Raw genomic sequence first — 17,204 nt, 5'->3', positions numbered from 1 at the left:
GAAAAAAATTTCATGCAGTTTTTCGTCAGTTGAGCAGCTAATGATGCTTGCTTAATGCGATTTCAAAGCGAATTCTTCTCAAAATGTTTGCATCACATTCTTGACTTTAGCATGACAAGAATGAAAAAAAAAAAAAAAAAAAAACTGGAGACGCTAATAATTCATAAATGCTGTTTGATATATCTAACATGCGAATGCGAATTTTAATTTTCGATTATGCCGTTTCAAAAAGATAAAATGCACACATGTTTTTTCCCTTTATCTCGTTATTTTCTATTATTTTTATCGTTATTCCACATACAACGTGCGTACCGTTGTAAAATAATAATAAAAAAAAAAAAAAGGAAGAAGAAAAAAGTAATTTGTTTTAATTTCATGGAAAAGTGAGTGATTTCAACGTGTTCGGGCCCCTTGCACCGTGTAACCCCTAATTGGAACAGTAACAGAAGAATGTAACTGTTACAAACCGCATGGAATACATTGTGGTGTCTTCTCGAGAAAACAATAATGATTCGTAATTCCTGTTTTATGTATCCTGCCACGCCTCGGCCGCCGATTCTAAAATCACGTGTTTATCTTCATCGATTTCTAGCTCGGGAACGAAAACGTAATCGTTTGAAAAGGGATTACCGCGCTTACACTTCCGATTCCGAAGCGATCGAAAATGTCACAGGCGTGACGGTTCATGGATGGATGTTACTGGACCGGGTTAAGTGGCTTTGGAGAAAGCTACCAGCTACCTCCGCCTTTTCCTTATGAAGTCACGAAACTGCGCGGATAAACAGGTAAGAGGCCATTGACGGCCTTCACCCACCAATCCGTCCCGTGCAAAAACGTGCAAATTTTCTGCCTGCTAACCACCACTATCCCTCCACGATGTACACGACACGTAGGGAAAGATACGGTAATTGAATACGGAAACGGTGGACGATACCGATTATCCCCAGCTTTTCCCCGTTCCTTCCCTCTTTTTTCTTTTTTTTTTTTTTTTTTTTTTTTTCCCACCGAGTTCTATTTGCCAAAACGAAAGCAGCAATTTACGTATCGCGTGATATTACGATTCAGCATGCAAACAGAGTGTAAAGAAAAGTGGTACGCTGCAAGAAGGATCTTATCCGGGCTTAGAAGGAGCGCGACGACGACGAGGGACGAGGCGCGTCGGCGCCCTGGCACGCCACTGATCGATCAACAGATTTCGTTCGAATCGGACAGGGTCATGGTCTGACCTTACCAGACTCTGGAATGACGTCACGTTTGTCAGCAACATAGTACTCCACCATTCGTAGCTACGCCACACCGAGATTTTATCTCGCGAGTAATTAATCGAGTCAAGGACTCTTGATCCTTTATCACAATCGATTAAGTTTTACGTTTTTCCCAGAGATGAAGGGAATGTAAGATGAAAGGAACGACTCGTGATATTTTTTTCTTAAGCCGAGTTTCTAAGAAGAGCAGTCGTGTTTGGGGGAAAAAGTGAAATCACCATGGTTTTTTTTTTTTCTTTTATAGAAAAATTCGGAATAAAGAAAAGGAGGGATGAGGAAGGAGAGAGAGAGAGAGAGAGAGGTTGTCGTACGCACGTGTGCAAGCCTGGTGAATTCGTATGAGCAACGGTAAAGAAAAATGATGCGCCGAACGTGAAAAGACGTAACTAAATTCTGACCTAGTTTTGTCAAGCGTGTCCTGGGTCATGACCATCGATTGTTTCTCCTCGTTCCTTCTCGCGGGTGTCTCTTCCCATGGTTATGGGGTCACGACCTAAAAAATGCTCTTCGATTGGATTTTTACTCGGAATTAGGTATTGCAACGACCGAAAATTTATGGCGGTGTATAGTACGCCACTTAAAAATGTTTTACGATAAGGAATGAAGGATGAGAAAAAAAATAATAAATCGTTTTATGTCTTTGCGCTCACTGATTTATGTTTTTTTCTCTTCTTGGAATCCTCGATACGCGCAAAGTATTTCATTTAGATGGATAATGTCCATTAGCGAGTTTTAAAGATTTTTCTCCTCTTTAAATCAATCTGCTTAAAGATAATCTGCTTACTTTTTACGTAACGATTTCGTTACTATTTCTTTCACCAATTTATCATAATTTTCACAAAGTAATGGAAGCATTCTATTCGACGATCGTTACGCCACAACCAATTAATCGCTATAATGACGTTAATTAAGAAAAATTTGTTAATCGTTACGGAGTACTCGTAATGCCGACGGTATTCTTTGTAAATTCACGAAGGTGTAAAATCCATTTAAAGAAAAGCAAGTTTTAACCTACTTGACCAAAGTCACGATCACGGTCAAATATTTGTTCTCGTAACTGTTACGTTTTTTTCTTTTTAGAAACAAAAAAACAAAACAAAAAAAAAGAAAAAAAATAGAAAAATTTCCCTCCATTCGCATCTTTCGAAACAATAATTTCCTTAATTTCCTTCGACGGGGGGGATCCATTATCTCTTTTCGACGATCGTATTTAAAGGTATATAGAAAATAACTGTATGTAGAAAATAATCGAAGATAAACACGCATACGTATGATGTACGGTCTCAGCATCTCATCGATACTCGTAAAAGCTGACGTAAAAATATACATTAAACTTTGTCCGTAAATTTCTACAAACGTTTCCGCACGCTCGCTCGTCTCCAACAATAATTTGATCCGAGATATTCGCCAATCAATTATATCCACTCTCGGTCGTTGTATTTCTGGGGTATAAATGGGATGCCATATCAAAGAAAACATTGTGCGCTGAAAGGTACAGGTCCTGGCCTACTTAGGCCGAGTCACGTTCGCGATCAAGAATTGAATTTTATCCACTCTCTAAATGTTGTACACACCGCGGTAGCCGCGTCTGAAATGCATAATTATCCCAAAGAGATCCACCACTGCGTGGTCTCCGCGACGACAGGACAAAGATGTTAGACGAGATCTTATCCGGAATTCTTAATCGCAAGGCGAATCCGAAGGTACCGTAAAAGGCGAAGTTTGACACACTTTGCGACTTTGACCTCGTGAGATCTCGAATCTTGGATATATCGTGATGCTTCGAATATCAATTTCAATCGGGGATGATAGGAAAAGCGGGACTTTCTCCGAATAACGATTATTCCAATCTTTTTCTCGGCAAAAAAAAAAAAAAAAAAAAAAGAAAAACATTTCGATAATTTACACGTTTGTACATCAAATTTCTCTTTGTGGAAAATTGCTCGATATCGAAGTTGTCAGAGTTTCTTTCGATATATTGCGATATATTGGTAGTTACAAAATAGAAAAATAATTTTTCCACACCTCGAATTTCTTAACTCCGTGTGCGTTTAATTTATAATCATACGTTCAGTTTTTGAAATGGTATATATGATACGATTCTTCATAAGCAGTTGACATAGATAAATGATCTGACTCCGAAATGAAGTGAAATTCGATCGATTGAGATTCTCTTGATCGTGTTAATTTTTTCTATCTTCGATGTCGATTTTTCTTTTGTTCCAATTTCACGGATGAATTTATCAATACGTCATATTCGATACCAAACGGATATTATCTTCAATTAATTCAATATCTTTATTTAATTCCACAATATTTAACTACGTGATTCACGCCGAACGACGATTATTTCGAAGATAATGAATGGAAATTTCGAATCAATTTAATCAACAAAATCCAATAACCCTTCTGAAAGTTGTTTTGTGTAATTCATTTAAAATTATTACCATCGCATTAATCAGCAAAATGGATATAAAAGAATCTTCGTTTCCTTTTGCCAAACGGCTTGCAAGAGAAATCTTCTATTTACCAGATATGTTTAAACAAAGGAAACCAGTTACTTAAATATTCTCCTTTATAAACTTGGTTATATTTAGCCGGCTCTGTCCCATAATTTTTACCCGTATAATTTGAATTCTACGGAATTTAACTACGAGATCAATCACCTTCTTGCAACGTCAACTCCCCTGTCACGGGATGAACTTTCGAAACGTCGCACCCTCGTCGAAACTTTTATAAATAACTCCTTTGTACATTTTGTACCGTGAATGGATAAAACGTGTCTCAAAATTCTCTCCATCAATATACATATAAAATCGTATAAAACGATATCACTATCGTTCCCCATAGATTCTCCTTAGAGCGAGAATAATTAAAAAGAGAACCGTTTCTTCCGATATTTGACCATTTCCCTCGGATTCATCGCCATTCCCTCTTCTCAGATCGGTCCAATTGCTGAATTAGCGGAGTGGAGGCTGAACGCATCGCGACGCGTTTCCTGAATGGACGGATAGAAGCGAGAGAGCGACGACGATCCCGATGAGTAGGACAGTGTGTCGCTGTCGTGCGCGTTGGGCCTCGTTCTTCTCCACGTGACCTGGTCACTGGCCCACTTCGATTTCTCCTGGTTCGGCCTCTCCTCCTCCTCCGCGCCTGTCTCTTTCCTTCTCCCCGATGACGCCCGATGCTCGGCCGCTTCTTGCCTTCGAACACGGGCCTTCCCCACCACTTCGATCGTTCGCGATCGGCCGGTCTTCCTGGCTACGTTGCCTCCACCATAATCGACCTCCACCACTTCGTTCGTTCCTCGACCACCACCACCACACGATCTCTGTTCGAAGGCGCCGCTTATGACTTAGCCATGCGATTCCAGCACATGCCGTGGCACGAGGTACGACAGGCAGACAGCCACCATCCACTTGACTAACCGGATGGGCGAACGGTGCGCGGAAGAGATCGGCGTTAGGATCGCGTGAAAAGTTCAATCGAACAGGTTTGCCGGTCGTAAGAGACTCCGTCATAGTGTCATAGACTACTTGTCCACTGTCCACCCGATTCCAACGCCTGCCCAACTCCACAGATCAGAATATATCGGATGACAATCGGATGCAACGTTTCGAATATAGATCGAAAGTTAATCGAAGGTGTAATCGTGGATTTGATTCGCCTGTAGAGATCAGTGCACGTCTCGTCTTCCTCTCTCCGTCTTGTCGATTTTGCGGAAAATTCGGCTTCTCTCTCACTGTCTCTCTCTCTCTTTCTCTTTCTCGCTCTCTCTGTCTGTATCTGAAGCAGGCGTTCGGATCGTTCCTGGTATATGATTCGTTTCGAAGGGGAGGAAACGAGGGGATCAAGGAAAGGGAAGTGGAGGAAGTTGTGTGACCAAGTGCGAAGCGCGGAAAAATCGGCGGTGAGAACGTGTGAACTTGGCGAGAGACGTTCGTGACGTGACGTGAGAAAGGGTCGTGTTTTCTTCTTCTGGAGAACGACCGACGAGGGGCTTCCGTCCAGAGGATTTAACGTTATGAGACGAGTCTGACGAATCGGCGAACGTATCACGGTTAACACGTTGACACGGTAAGTGTTGCTTACGTTAACACAGTAAGTGTTAAAAATCAAAGGATTCAAAAGGTTCGTTTCTGCGTATTCGTTTTAATATCACGCTTGTATATAGAGGAATTTGTCGGTTGATTTTTATTTGATCGATCATCGGAACGCGCGCAGCTCCGCTTTGCTTCACGCATCGAGCTACCTCGATCTTGGTTCACGTGGACGGATTCGCAGTGACACTTTGCTGGGTCCAACGTGCTTTCCGTTCCACGTCGATTGAAACAATGCGATAAATATTAATGTAGAAAGTTTGATAGTGGCAAGGACGAAAAAAAATATCGGTCAATCCGAATCGTTTATCGGAACCAGGACGTGATCAGGAATCGGTACGATCGTACACAAGGTAACCTGACCGTGGAGGCAGGAGAAAGCTGGGTTTCCGACTTTGGCCCGTAGTAAACGGGGCGATATACATAGAAGATCATTTGGCATGCTCCGCTGCTTCACCGCATCCTTATTCCTCCTTTTTTCCCCCTCTCTTTTCTTTCTTCGTTCTGATGTTCCATTCCCGGTGATCTCATCCACGCGTCGTTACCCGCACACGTTGTACCTCTTTAAAATCCCATTTCTCGAGATTAAACAACCGAGTCAAATTATATTTTGAACGGATCCTCTCTCACGGTTGCTTTTATTATATTCTTAAAACTTCGAAGAATCGTTATCGAACCGTTTCTTCAATTCCCCAATTTCCACGATTCGTGAATATCGATCGTTTCTCTATCAATCTTCGAATTATTAGTCGCGAAGAATTAATCAATAGATTTCGAGCAGGGAGGAATGGTTCGATCGTCAAAACGTTCGAGATAACTCCTTCCATCTCTTATCCGTCCCGATTTATTTCCAACGTTCCCTGTCGATCGAACGTGATCTCGCGCGCGTGAAACTTTGAAAGAGATGCTGCGAACAAGAGAGAATAGGATTCCTCCGCATTGACCCCGACATCGGCGTCTGACACATAGCTTCGAGTAGTATAAGCGCGCAGCTGCGTACCTAAGTTAGGTATGCCACAGCACCAGGTAGTGGTAAGTTGGTAACGGTTGTCAGCGCACAGACGGCCTCGTGTCACTCTTTCCAATCTTAGTCGTTGATTTGTACGTTTAACGCTCCTCCTCGTTCCAAACGGAGCAACCGAATCCGGGAGAATGGATAATCGAAAATGTTTCGCGATTGATAAGCGTTGCACGCCGCATCGAATAAATGATACGTTCCTCGTTACGTGTGCGTTGCAACGTTGAACACAGAAATCTAAATTGCACGGATAACGCATAAAATAACAGAGCAAAAGCGTAGACTCGTGACAAGTTGCGTGTAATGTAATTTAACGCGCTTATTATTTTCCCCTTAATTATTACTTTATCAAGGAAGTACGACTTCATAATGATCGGCTTCTGTCAGCGTGACTAACGTGGATTAGCCAGGTTAACGCGTTTGTTCTCGTTGCTCTCTTGCCGCCCTACATTCGGCCGTCCACTTTTCGGACCCTCTTAAAATGCACAAGGCGCACTGTCCCTTTCGAACTTGTTCCAAGTAAACACCTTTTATTTCGGCACGCACAATGCGAAGAAAGTGGTCATGGAATAATTTCTTTCCACTCCAATTTACACAGTCGTTCACCGATTCCCATTGTTCCAATAGGAATATTAGTCGAATGTTCATTCCATATTATTTTATCGACACGAAATGCAATAATTCATCGCTTTCGCTTTCAACAATTCGTAGCGAGATAGGCGTACAACGATCGCTCGAGTCGAACCGGTGCTGCGGAGGCGGTGATCGGTTTTGCACGAACGATCAAAGTGATGTGACTCAGTGAAAGCGCATCTCGTATCCTTTCAAAATATCCCTCCGTTCGTCCGTTTTGAATTGCTGTTTATACTTTTCTCTCGAGGAATGAAACTTATCATCGATCATCCATGTATCGCACCGATTTTATTACAATTTAACAAAACCATTCGTACCGATCTTTGATTAAAATGCAAACAGATTTCCGTAAACGATGATAAATTGCTTCCGTAATACAAAGGCTATCCAGTTATGCTCGGCGATCGATCGGAAAGGACGAAACGATCGTAGGCTAGGATTCGAAGGAAAGAACGTGGAAGAAGAGGGCGACGACGACGAAGACGATGACGATGACGAGGAAATTTCTCGGTTGGTCGACGAGGGCAAGCCAATCGGGTCACCCAGATCCAATAATGAAGAAGAGTCGAAGCGAGCTTTCTCCAAAGTTTACGTGTGCGCGCAGAATCCTATGCATACCTGTAGTCACGCACTCGTGTGTTCGGCAGGAGACTTCTTCCTCGCATACTGACGAACGGCCAATGAACGGCCAAGAATTTTCGAGGTACTCGGAGTCAACTCTTTTATCCCGCGCGAGGAGATCGTGATCTTGGCGCGCATACAGGGTGTACCTCCTCTTCTCGTCCCATACGCGTCCAACAAAGATTCCTCGCGAGATGATCGATTTGAGAAATATTAACACGTGCAATATCGTACCCGGATGTGCGGTATTGAAATTTGTACACGACTGTTCTTTGCATTGCATGAAAGTTTGTCGAGCAGGTTTGAAGCGCCGTTTCAAGCGCGTTTAAAGGAAATGCATGATTTTCCATTGAAGTAACGGTGACCTGTCCTTTTGCAGGATGCACACGTGTATCTGTGTGTGCGTGTATGCACGCGTGTGCGTAAAATTTTACGCGAAATCGAGCTTCGAACTATAATTTATCGCAACAGTCGTTTCATTCATCCGTGTTATAAAATTCGTCTCGCCTTTTAATTTCTTCTCGCCGCATATGCAAAAATTATATTGGACGATTGGTCACGTGAAATTATCTATGACACACAAGTAACAAGTAAAAGTCTCGTTAAATCTATTCCCGCGTCTCTTTAGTCGAGATTTTTTTTTTTTTTTCTTTCTTTCTTTTTTCTTTTTTTTTAACCAACCGATTGTTAACCAATTCTGTTAACTATACTTGGTAGAAATGAAAAGATCGTTAACGATAATTGCCCTCATCTCCTTCTCTGTTTTTGTCGCGATCGAAATTGCTCGAAGCCCGGAAGAAACGGAACGATTCGAAGGAAAGTGACTTCCGCGTATTTACACGCGTGCACAGCTCGCGACGAACGAAAGGGAATTATTGTCAAGCGTTATCAGCGTTGAAATCCTGCTCGGTGTACGAAGACACCGTGAAATTATTCCCGGTATCTCATAATCATCGTGTAATCGATTTTGCCAAGTCGAAACGATACTTTCTCCGTGAGATCATGGTATCGGAACGTTGCACCCGGTGCAGGGTTCACACGGACCTAATACCAGATAATGTCCTGAATACCAGAAAAGGATGAACTTTCTACATAGTTTTGCATGACGTTTGTGATTACCGGCCGATAGAAAACGAATTTCCAATGAATTGTCCCGCATATATCTATATATATATATCTATATATATATATATATATATTGTACGTTGCGTGCGTGTAATGACATTCCGGGACAGAGAAAAAAAGAAGTCAATGGATAACACGAGGAATTGATAATTTCTAGTACCGGTATCTTCCTCCACTCTTGAATTTCTGTTCCTCCAGTATTCTGTTGTCACACTATTCGTCGAAGAAGAAGAGGCGCAGTGTGTTCAAGAAAAAAAAAAAAGAAAAAATACTGTTAAACACTTTAAACTCCAACTCGGTTTGCTTGAAAATCTTTGGAAAAATAAAGGAAACGAAGGAAAGAAACGTATGTTAACAATGTAATACCTTACACACAGGCGGAAATAGCACCGTGTTGGAACGTTTGTTTGATCGATTGATTTTGAGCGAATCGACGCATTGGATCGTTTAAATTACGCACAGGATCGAATTTAATAAGAAGGTCAGAGGAAGGAGGAAGAGAATAGGACAGTGAGGGGGAATTGGTAACTAGGTTACCGGTGGCTCGGTGAAGCAACGTTCGAGCAATCGGCTCGTTCGCTCTCCTCGTCTTTCTCACGGCCTCCTTTCCTTCTCTTTCTTCGCGTCGAGCCAAGATGAACGCAACAGCGACGGTCCCGCCGTCTCTTCCTCCTTGTTTTCTCTTCGCTCTTCTTCATCATCATCATCGCCGTTCCCCGCTTCTCTGTTTAGCATTACGCAGCCGTGATACGCGAGAGAGAACGCCTCTGAACCGACTGACTGTATAACGGGATTTCGGGACACGAAGGGATACCGTGCGCGCTCACCTTCGAGACACGCACGCGAGCGTGTAAATCTCGGAAAGTATCGTGAGATGAGGAAAACCGAGAGAGCGGAGCGATGATATATTATATATATAAAACCTTGAACCTTGATTCATTTCTTCGAATCTCGATGCTATCTTCGCTTTATTACTTGTTCCAGAATCCGCTCGTCCAATTGTCTCGTTGGGAAGTAAGAAAATGATCTCGTTCCTCTTATTATCTTGCTGCTTCGAGTACGATACGTAAATACGATACATACGATGCATACATGTACGTGAAAAGAATAACGCGGTTCGCGGTTATTAAATAGCGGTTCAAAAATTCTTTATCGTTTTTTTATCTTTAATTAAATCGGACGGGGAAAGGTGAGTTGCGAATTAAAATATAGGGTATAAATTCGTATATAATGCGTAGCTTTTGAGACGCACGCACGATACTAATTTCTTGTACCGTTACAAAAGAAACTGTTATATGTGTAATGCAAGTTGATTTAAAGTAACGATTAATACATCACGCATCTCTGATGTTCTTTATTTATATTAGAAATATTATGCCGTTTATAAAATCGTTTAGATCGTTCCTCTAATTGCCGAATAAATCGTTTGATAATTTTCACACGTCTTTTTGTTACAGATGACTGTCGGGAAGAGTATCCATTTATTACTCGTCATCCTTTCTTCTATGTCCGTCGTTTCACGCTCTTACGTGCCCGAAGCCACAGGTAACAATTACGTTATGTAACGAGAAACTAGGCGTAAATCAATCGACCAACGAATTCCGACATACGTCCGGATACGAAGATAGATCGTGATCCTTCAATCCTCGACCCAATTGTTTCGCAGTTAACCACCGTATATAACTTCCATTTAAATAAATTTAAGCATAATGGATTAAGTATAATGAATCCTCTTATATATATATATATATATATATATATATCTTTGCTGAATTCCAAGAATTTCCAATTCTTTTCCCGCATCTTCTAATCAAAAGAACGACGCGATAAATTTCAATCTATTAGAAAAGTTGGCAGGAAATTTTCCAGAACTAGTTTTCCCTATTACGCGATCCCGCGTAAAACGTTTATTTTCCCGTGTTGCGCCACGTATCTCCATTGTGGAGCGAGGGAAATGTCGGAGGTCAATGAAAAAGTTTCAATCGCGTGGAATCCCATAATCTGTTATCCACGACTCGGTTCACCGCATGGTTACACGCGTTCGTTTTAACCGATAACACGGTGCCTCACGCGTCAATTGTCTTTTACACCAGTAATTGCATGTGTCAACCCGATAAAACAAACGCACTTCTTCCCACGCGCCTTTCCTCTAACCCAAGTTATTCATGGAATTTTTTTTAATCGCACCCATTATCAATTATACCACGAGTTTAGTAGTTTAGTTTCGAATATCATCCGTGTATCATGCGTGTATATATATATATATATATATGCACATACCCTTATAGACGTAGGTTCGTGACTTTTTACCAATCGCGCACGTACCAACATTGACACCAAATTCCACTTACATACTCACTTCCTTTTCGAAAGTCGTGAATTCCACGAGACGCGTATTTATAGTATAGTGTGCGTATCTCATTCTAGATGCACGTTGTTCCCAATAAACGACAGAAATTTCGAGCATCGCTATAAAGTATCACGCTATATTGTTACCCGTCATTTAAATATTCAAGAATATTTAAAATAAAAGCACGATGGTGGCTTCGTCGTGCACGGCTCGTGTATCGATAACGATAGCGATACGCACTATTGCTATCTCAAGCAACAGCCAAGATTACAAGAGTGGAAACAGGTTTAACGAAGGGGAGAAAAAAATTTCGATCGATTTCCTCGACGAAGAAATGTTTCTGAATCGTTATCGATCGATACCGGCATTTATTTCACGCAAGATCCTTATCACTTTCTCATTTCCATTTTCTCGTCCAAGTATCACGCAATCGTCTTTATTCTACTTAAATGGTACATTACCTCGATTATGCCGCTGGTTGTTTAAGATAACCAAGGTAGTAATTGATATTACGATCTGATTCGATGTTAAGCTATTAATTAAAATTTCTATTAATTAAAATTTCTAATTACGCGTGCTAGAATGAGCAACGCGATAAAAATAATAATTATTGTGCAATTAGAACAATAAAATTTCGAAAAACATTTAATTATATTTTACAAAAGATATTAGTTTCGTGTAATAGCGGATTTTATTTAATCGATTGAACTTAATTAATCGCAAATTATTCTTGGAAAAAATAACCACGTATATGATATAACATTTCAATATTCCAAATAAATCAAGATGAATCTAACTAATCTGATGATTGGAAGATAAATTTGAAAAAAATATTGGCATTCGAATCGCTTGTGACATAGTTCGACACGAAACGAAAGTCCGTGAAAAATAAAATAAAATAAAAAAAAAAAAATAAAAATAAAAAAATCTGGAACGCCGGAAGAATCCTGACAAGCTCTACGGACGATTCACGGAGTAGGTCATTATATTGGCGGTATGCAGGCATATAAGGAGGCACGTGCAAAGCCTACATGCTTGCTCGCCTATGGCTTAGTCACCTGAGCATAACCGATCACACTAAATACTGACTTTTACAAATATAAAGGCATAAAGAGACGTTTAAAACTGTAATTCTATCCGTCTGAATCGAAAACTTTCCTATCGACGAATTTCCATTAAAGTAGAACGTATTTCGTGTTTAACGGATTAACCTAAAGAAGAAGAAGAAGAAAGAACAAAATTAACTTGCGACAAACGTATTCAAATTCATGTCCCCCCAAAATTCTTCCCCTAAAAATTGGAGCACGATTTTAAACAAGTTGTTCCCCGATTTGCATGCCTTCAACAATTCCGATTAAATTCCGAATACGAAACGAGCCGAGTTAGTTTCGTTTTCAACTCGTTTATCGTGAACCGTTGTAGACTCAGCGACTAATTGCAGCGGCACGCCGCGATTCGAATAATAAAAATCTCGTCCTGTTTTTTCGCGAACCGATATCGCGCGAGGCGGAAAATCGAAAATAGAACATTAACGATTATTAATTATTGTTTGCAACAGGTAGGAGATTATTCGGCGGATATAGAATAGTACCGAAAGCGTGTCAACCGACGATACCATCCCGGGTTAAGTCAAACGAGCCAGCTATATGCATGTTCAATTATGAATGCTCGCGACGAAATGGACAAGTGGTCGGCGCTTGTATGGACGGTTTCCTTTTTGGCGCGTGCTGCCAATTGCCGTTGAAAACATTGACCGGCACCAACGTCCCGAGCACCGATCAAATATTCAACGTACACGAAATCGATCACGTCCCGGATATTCCCATCTTGTTAAATCCAGACGGGACGCCGCTCGGGATGACGGTGTCCCAGGACAATACCGTCAAGATGGATATTCATCACGCGTCCACCCAAATGGACAAAAACCAAGGGATCACGTACACTAAAATTTCAACGTTCGACGCCCCCTCTTCGACCACCACCAAGTCGATATCCGGGATCGGGCAGATCCAAGACAGCGTTGAGAACGCGGAGAAACCACAATTACCCGCGCAACCAGACGTAACCCATCTGGAAGAGGATTTTCCGGCTCTGCTGGGTCAGCAGAACATCTTGGACGATCTGGGTCTCCCGGGATTGTTGACTCATTCGAATAATAACATACAGAATCATCAGAGCAATCCTATTATTAATCCGGTTACCACTTTGCTAAGCCCGGATCAGATACTTCAGATAGCCGATCCGGTTGACCAACTTCCGGCCCTGTTCTCCCAAGGATTGGGCCAGAACAATCACACCTCGCCCGACACGATATTATTAAACGAGAATGGGACGATGTTAAACGAGACCAACAATCCCGATGATTTGTTCAAACCTAACGTCGAGTCGACCTCCGTCGAGGAGAAGAGAGTGACCGAAACTTTGAGCACCACTCAGAGGCCGAGAGTGACCGAAAGCGTGTCGTATACGGAAATTAAGAGGCCTTTCCACGACCACACCACTCATCGGATCAGCACGTCGACGACACAGTGGATTAAATTCTCCGATCAATCTTCGCCCTCCACGCACGACGCCACGGAAGATCAAACGTTCGGCACGTCGTCGATGACGAAATTGCCGATCACCCAATTGTACGCCAACACGCAAAGGCTCACGACCGCTTCCCTCCCTCAGGAGACGGCGATCGATAACTTCGAAAAGATCGGCACGTTGAAAGAAAGGGTATCGACCAAGGACGTGGATGCTGATGAACCGATCGATAAAATAACGACCACTCCGATGACTACTGTTCTAAGCGACAAGAAGAACGAATTGATCAGAGTCCCGACCATCACTTACGACGCACCCTCTGGAAATAAAAAGGACGATATGATAGACAAGGAGGAAATAGCGATTAATCACATAATATCGATCTTGAACGACACGAAACCGGGCACGGGAACGACGATTCAAACACCGAATTCGTCCATTAATAAATGGGTCAGCATCGACGAAACTTCGAAACCGTCGTTGGTTCGAATCTCCACTAAACCTCCTTTTCTTTCTCAACCGACCACCGCTGAATCATTCCCTTACACCTTCTATAAACCGGGACAATCGTCTAATTATTACAGCTACGAAACGATCCCCACGGATACGACTCACGCTTCGTATTCGACCTCGAACGCGCATTCCTCGAGACCGTCGACCCAATCAATTTTCACCAGCGTCCCGACTTCCGATTATTCCACGACGAAAGTGACCACGACGAATCCGCCAGCACCGACAGTCATTGTCCTAGGCCCTCTGGGCACGGAATTCACCACGGAGACGACTCCGAAAACGGTGACGAGGAAGCCGTCGGGGGCGGAAAGTGGCGGATCCACCGCGATCTTCAAGCCTACGATCGAATCGACGAGGCCGAGCCCGCTCACCACGAAAAAGCCGAGCGTTTCCACCACCATAACTCACAACATCAGCACAGTTATCTCGAACGTCGCTACAAACAACGTGGTCTCGACCAGTTTCTTCAGCGTGAACGTGAAAGACGGCGCTACTTCTGAGCCAATGGTGGACAGTGGTAGCTATAACACGAAATCCACAACCTACCAGACCGAGATAAATTCGGAGAGGTTGTCGACGAGAAGACCCACGATTTGGACCACCTTTTCCACGTGGTCCGACAAACCGAGTTTCCATCTGAAACCATCCACTCCTTCGAACATAGTTTTCACCGAGGAGAACACAGGAGAGCATGTTGACACGATAATATTCAAAGATCCCGTCGTTTCATCCGAGACGTATCCAATCAAATCAACCACCGGTCCGCCACATTGCGACGAAGAGACAGCTGCGCCCGACGACCTGATCAATTTCCCTCCAGTTCGAAATCCGAATCTCAATATTTCGACTCCGATTTCGCAACAGGAAAAACCAACCATCGTCGAAACCTTCAACAACACGGGTTACCCAGACATCGAGATATTAAGCGAAAACGATATTCCAACGCCAACCTTCATCGAGGACGACGTGCTCACGAACAAAGTGGACACGTTCGTGAACAAGATCATGCAATCGTTGCAAGACAACTTCCAGGTAACCACTTACTCCCATCAATTTTCCCTTTAAAAGGGTCGAGACTATGAGATAATATTTGCTTTAGGATCTGAAGGATATCGTGTACAATCGCGCCAACGCTACGTCGAGTCCACCACCTACAAAGAGGCCTGCCATTTCCACCACGAGGAAACCGTTGCGAAAGCCAACTACGACGACCAAACCTTCGTACATCACGACGAAGAAACCGGCGACCACGAAGAGGCCGTCGATCAATCGTCCCACAACTTTGAAACCTTTCGTATCGTCTGAGAAACCAGTTCGCCCTTCGAAACCGACTACTCTGAAACCAAAGCCAAACACGGTGTCCAGCGCGACCACGAAGAAACCCCAGATTACAACGAAACGTCCGAGACCGACCAAGAGGCCTACTACAACGTTGGCAACGAGTACGGAAGAGGCAATTATGGAGGAGGAGATCAGTACTTCCGGCGCACTCGAAACTACCACGAGTCCCCAGATCTCTTCGTCCAACGATTTTCGTTCTCGTAAGTTCTTTGTTGTCCTCTTCGTGATCGTTGTTCAAGTTCGATCGTTTCGTCGTGAATACTCTTTCATTGATCCGACACATTGGAATTTCACAGAATGCGGCGTAAGACCTTTGGTCAAATCTGGAAGGATCGTCGGTGGCAAAGCAGCGACATTCGGCGAATGGCCGTGGCAAGTTTTAGTTCGAGAGGCAACTTGGTTGGGTCTCTTTACCAAAAATAAATGCGGCGGTGTTCTTATTACAGACAAGTACGTCATCACTGCTGCTCACTGTCAACCTGGGTAGGTGAATCGATATTTTTCAATGCTTTTTTTTTGAACGCGTGAATAGTACATTTGTACATAAATGATGAATATCGTCGTCAGATTTTTGGCAACATTGGTCGCCGTTTTTGGAGAATTCGATTTATCCGGTGAATTGGAAGCAAAGCGAAGCATAACGAGGAACGTTCGTCGAGTAATCGTGAACAGGGGTTACAATCCAACTACGTTCGAGAGTGACTTGGCTCTTTTGGAACTGGAATCACCGATACAATTTGACGTTCATATCGTCCCAATTTGTATGCCCGATGATGGTATAGATTTCACTGGTAGAATGGCTACCGTGACCGGTTGGGGACGATTGAAATATAGTCGGTACCATTTTTGTTCATACCACGTATTTTGCTTCATTTTTAATTGACGCCTCTATAAGTAATATTAATTTTGCAGACGGTGGTGTACCCTCTGTTCTACAAGAAGTTCAAGTGCCTATAATTAAGAATTCCGTATGTCAAGAAATGTTCCAGACAGCTGGACATTCTAAATTAATTCTCGACAGCTTCCTCTGTGCGGGTTATGCAAATGGACAAAAAGATTCTTGCGAGGTATTTTTCTTATCAACAATTTTCATTTTTTTTCTTTCTCTCGTGTTTCAGAATTATTCGTCATCTATTTTTGTTTAATTGTACAGGGTGACAGTGGTGGTCCATTAGTAATGCAACGACCAGACGGAAGATGGTTCTTAGTAGGCACGGTATCCCATGGAATAACATGTGCTGCACCTTATCTTCCAGGTGTATACATGAGGACGACTTACTTCAAACCTTGGCTACAAAGTATCACTGGGGTCTGAAAGACAGAAGATAGTGTATTTCCTGGACAAGGTGACAGGCACTGATGATTACGTGCCACTTGTATAAATGTACAAAGGAAGAATTAATTTATTTCCTTCGGAATAGATTGAAGAATATCGTCCAATTGATTAAAAGGACATAAATACGAACATGAATACGTTTCGTGAATACTATTTCCAATTTTAGATAATTTTTCTTTGCGTCGTCTGATTTCGTTCTTCTTCTTTTCTTTTTTTTTTTTTTTAACAAGTAAATACTTGTTAGAATAAATTATTTTCTTGTATCTCGATTGTTTTAAATTTGGAGAATTAATATTACGATCGATAACTTATAACAAGTGTTTCGAGATATTTTATTAACGATATACGAAAATTCACCACCGTGTATTTATGT

At 42.3% G+C, this 17,204-nt stretch overlaps 1 protein-coding gene across 1 annotated transcript; it reads left to right on the top strand.

Moving 5' to 3' along the window:
• The first annotated feature begins 5,255 nt into the window (after positions 1-5,255).
• On the top strand, positions 5,256-16,955 carry LOC122716165 (serine protease filzig). Its single transcript, XM_043939010.1, has 8 exons — positions 5,256-5,342; positions 10,220-10,307; positions 12,671-15,186; positions 15,254-15,695; positions 15,792-15,978; positions 16,063-16,328; positions 16,408-16,562; positions 16,649-16,955. The coding sequence occupies exons 2-8, from the start codon at positions 10,220-10,222 to the stop codon at positions 16,808-16,810; spliced, it is 3,816 nt and encodes a 1,271-aa protein (XP_043794945.1). The 5' UTR covers positions 5,256-5,342; the 3' UTR covers positions 16,811-16,955.
• The last annotated feature ends 249 nt before the right edge of the window (positions 16,956-17,204 follow it).

Source organism: Apis laboriosa, unplaced genomic scaffold (genome assembly GCF_014066325.1).
Source record: "Apis laboriosa isolate Shangri-la unplaced genomic scaffold, ASM1406632v1 scaffold42_cov153, whole genome shotgun sequence".
Classification (NCBI taxonomy): Eukaryota; Metazoa; Arthropoda; class Insecta; order Hymenoptera; family Apidae; genus Apis; species Apis laboriosa.
The sequence above is the reverse complement of the archived record's forward strand: the minus strand, read 5'-3'. Positions and strand labels throughout refer to the sequence as shown.

Coding starts and splice junctions, on each gene's coding strand:
- LOC122716165 (XM_043939010.1), top strand. CDS start 10,220: ATGACTGTCGGGAAGAGTATCCATTTATTACTCGTCATCCTTTCTTCT. Junction 16,329..16,407: donor TTGGGGACGATTGAAATATA/GTCGGTACCATT, acceptor TTAATTTTGCAG/ACGGTGGTGTACCCTCTGTT. Junction 16,563..16,648: donor GACAAAAAGATTCTTGCGAG/GTATTTTTCTTA, acceptor TTAATTGTACAG/GGTGACAGTGGTGGTCCATT.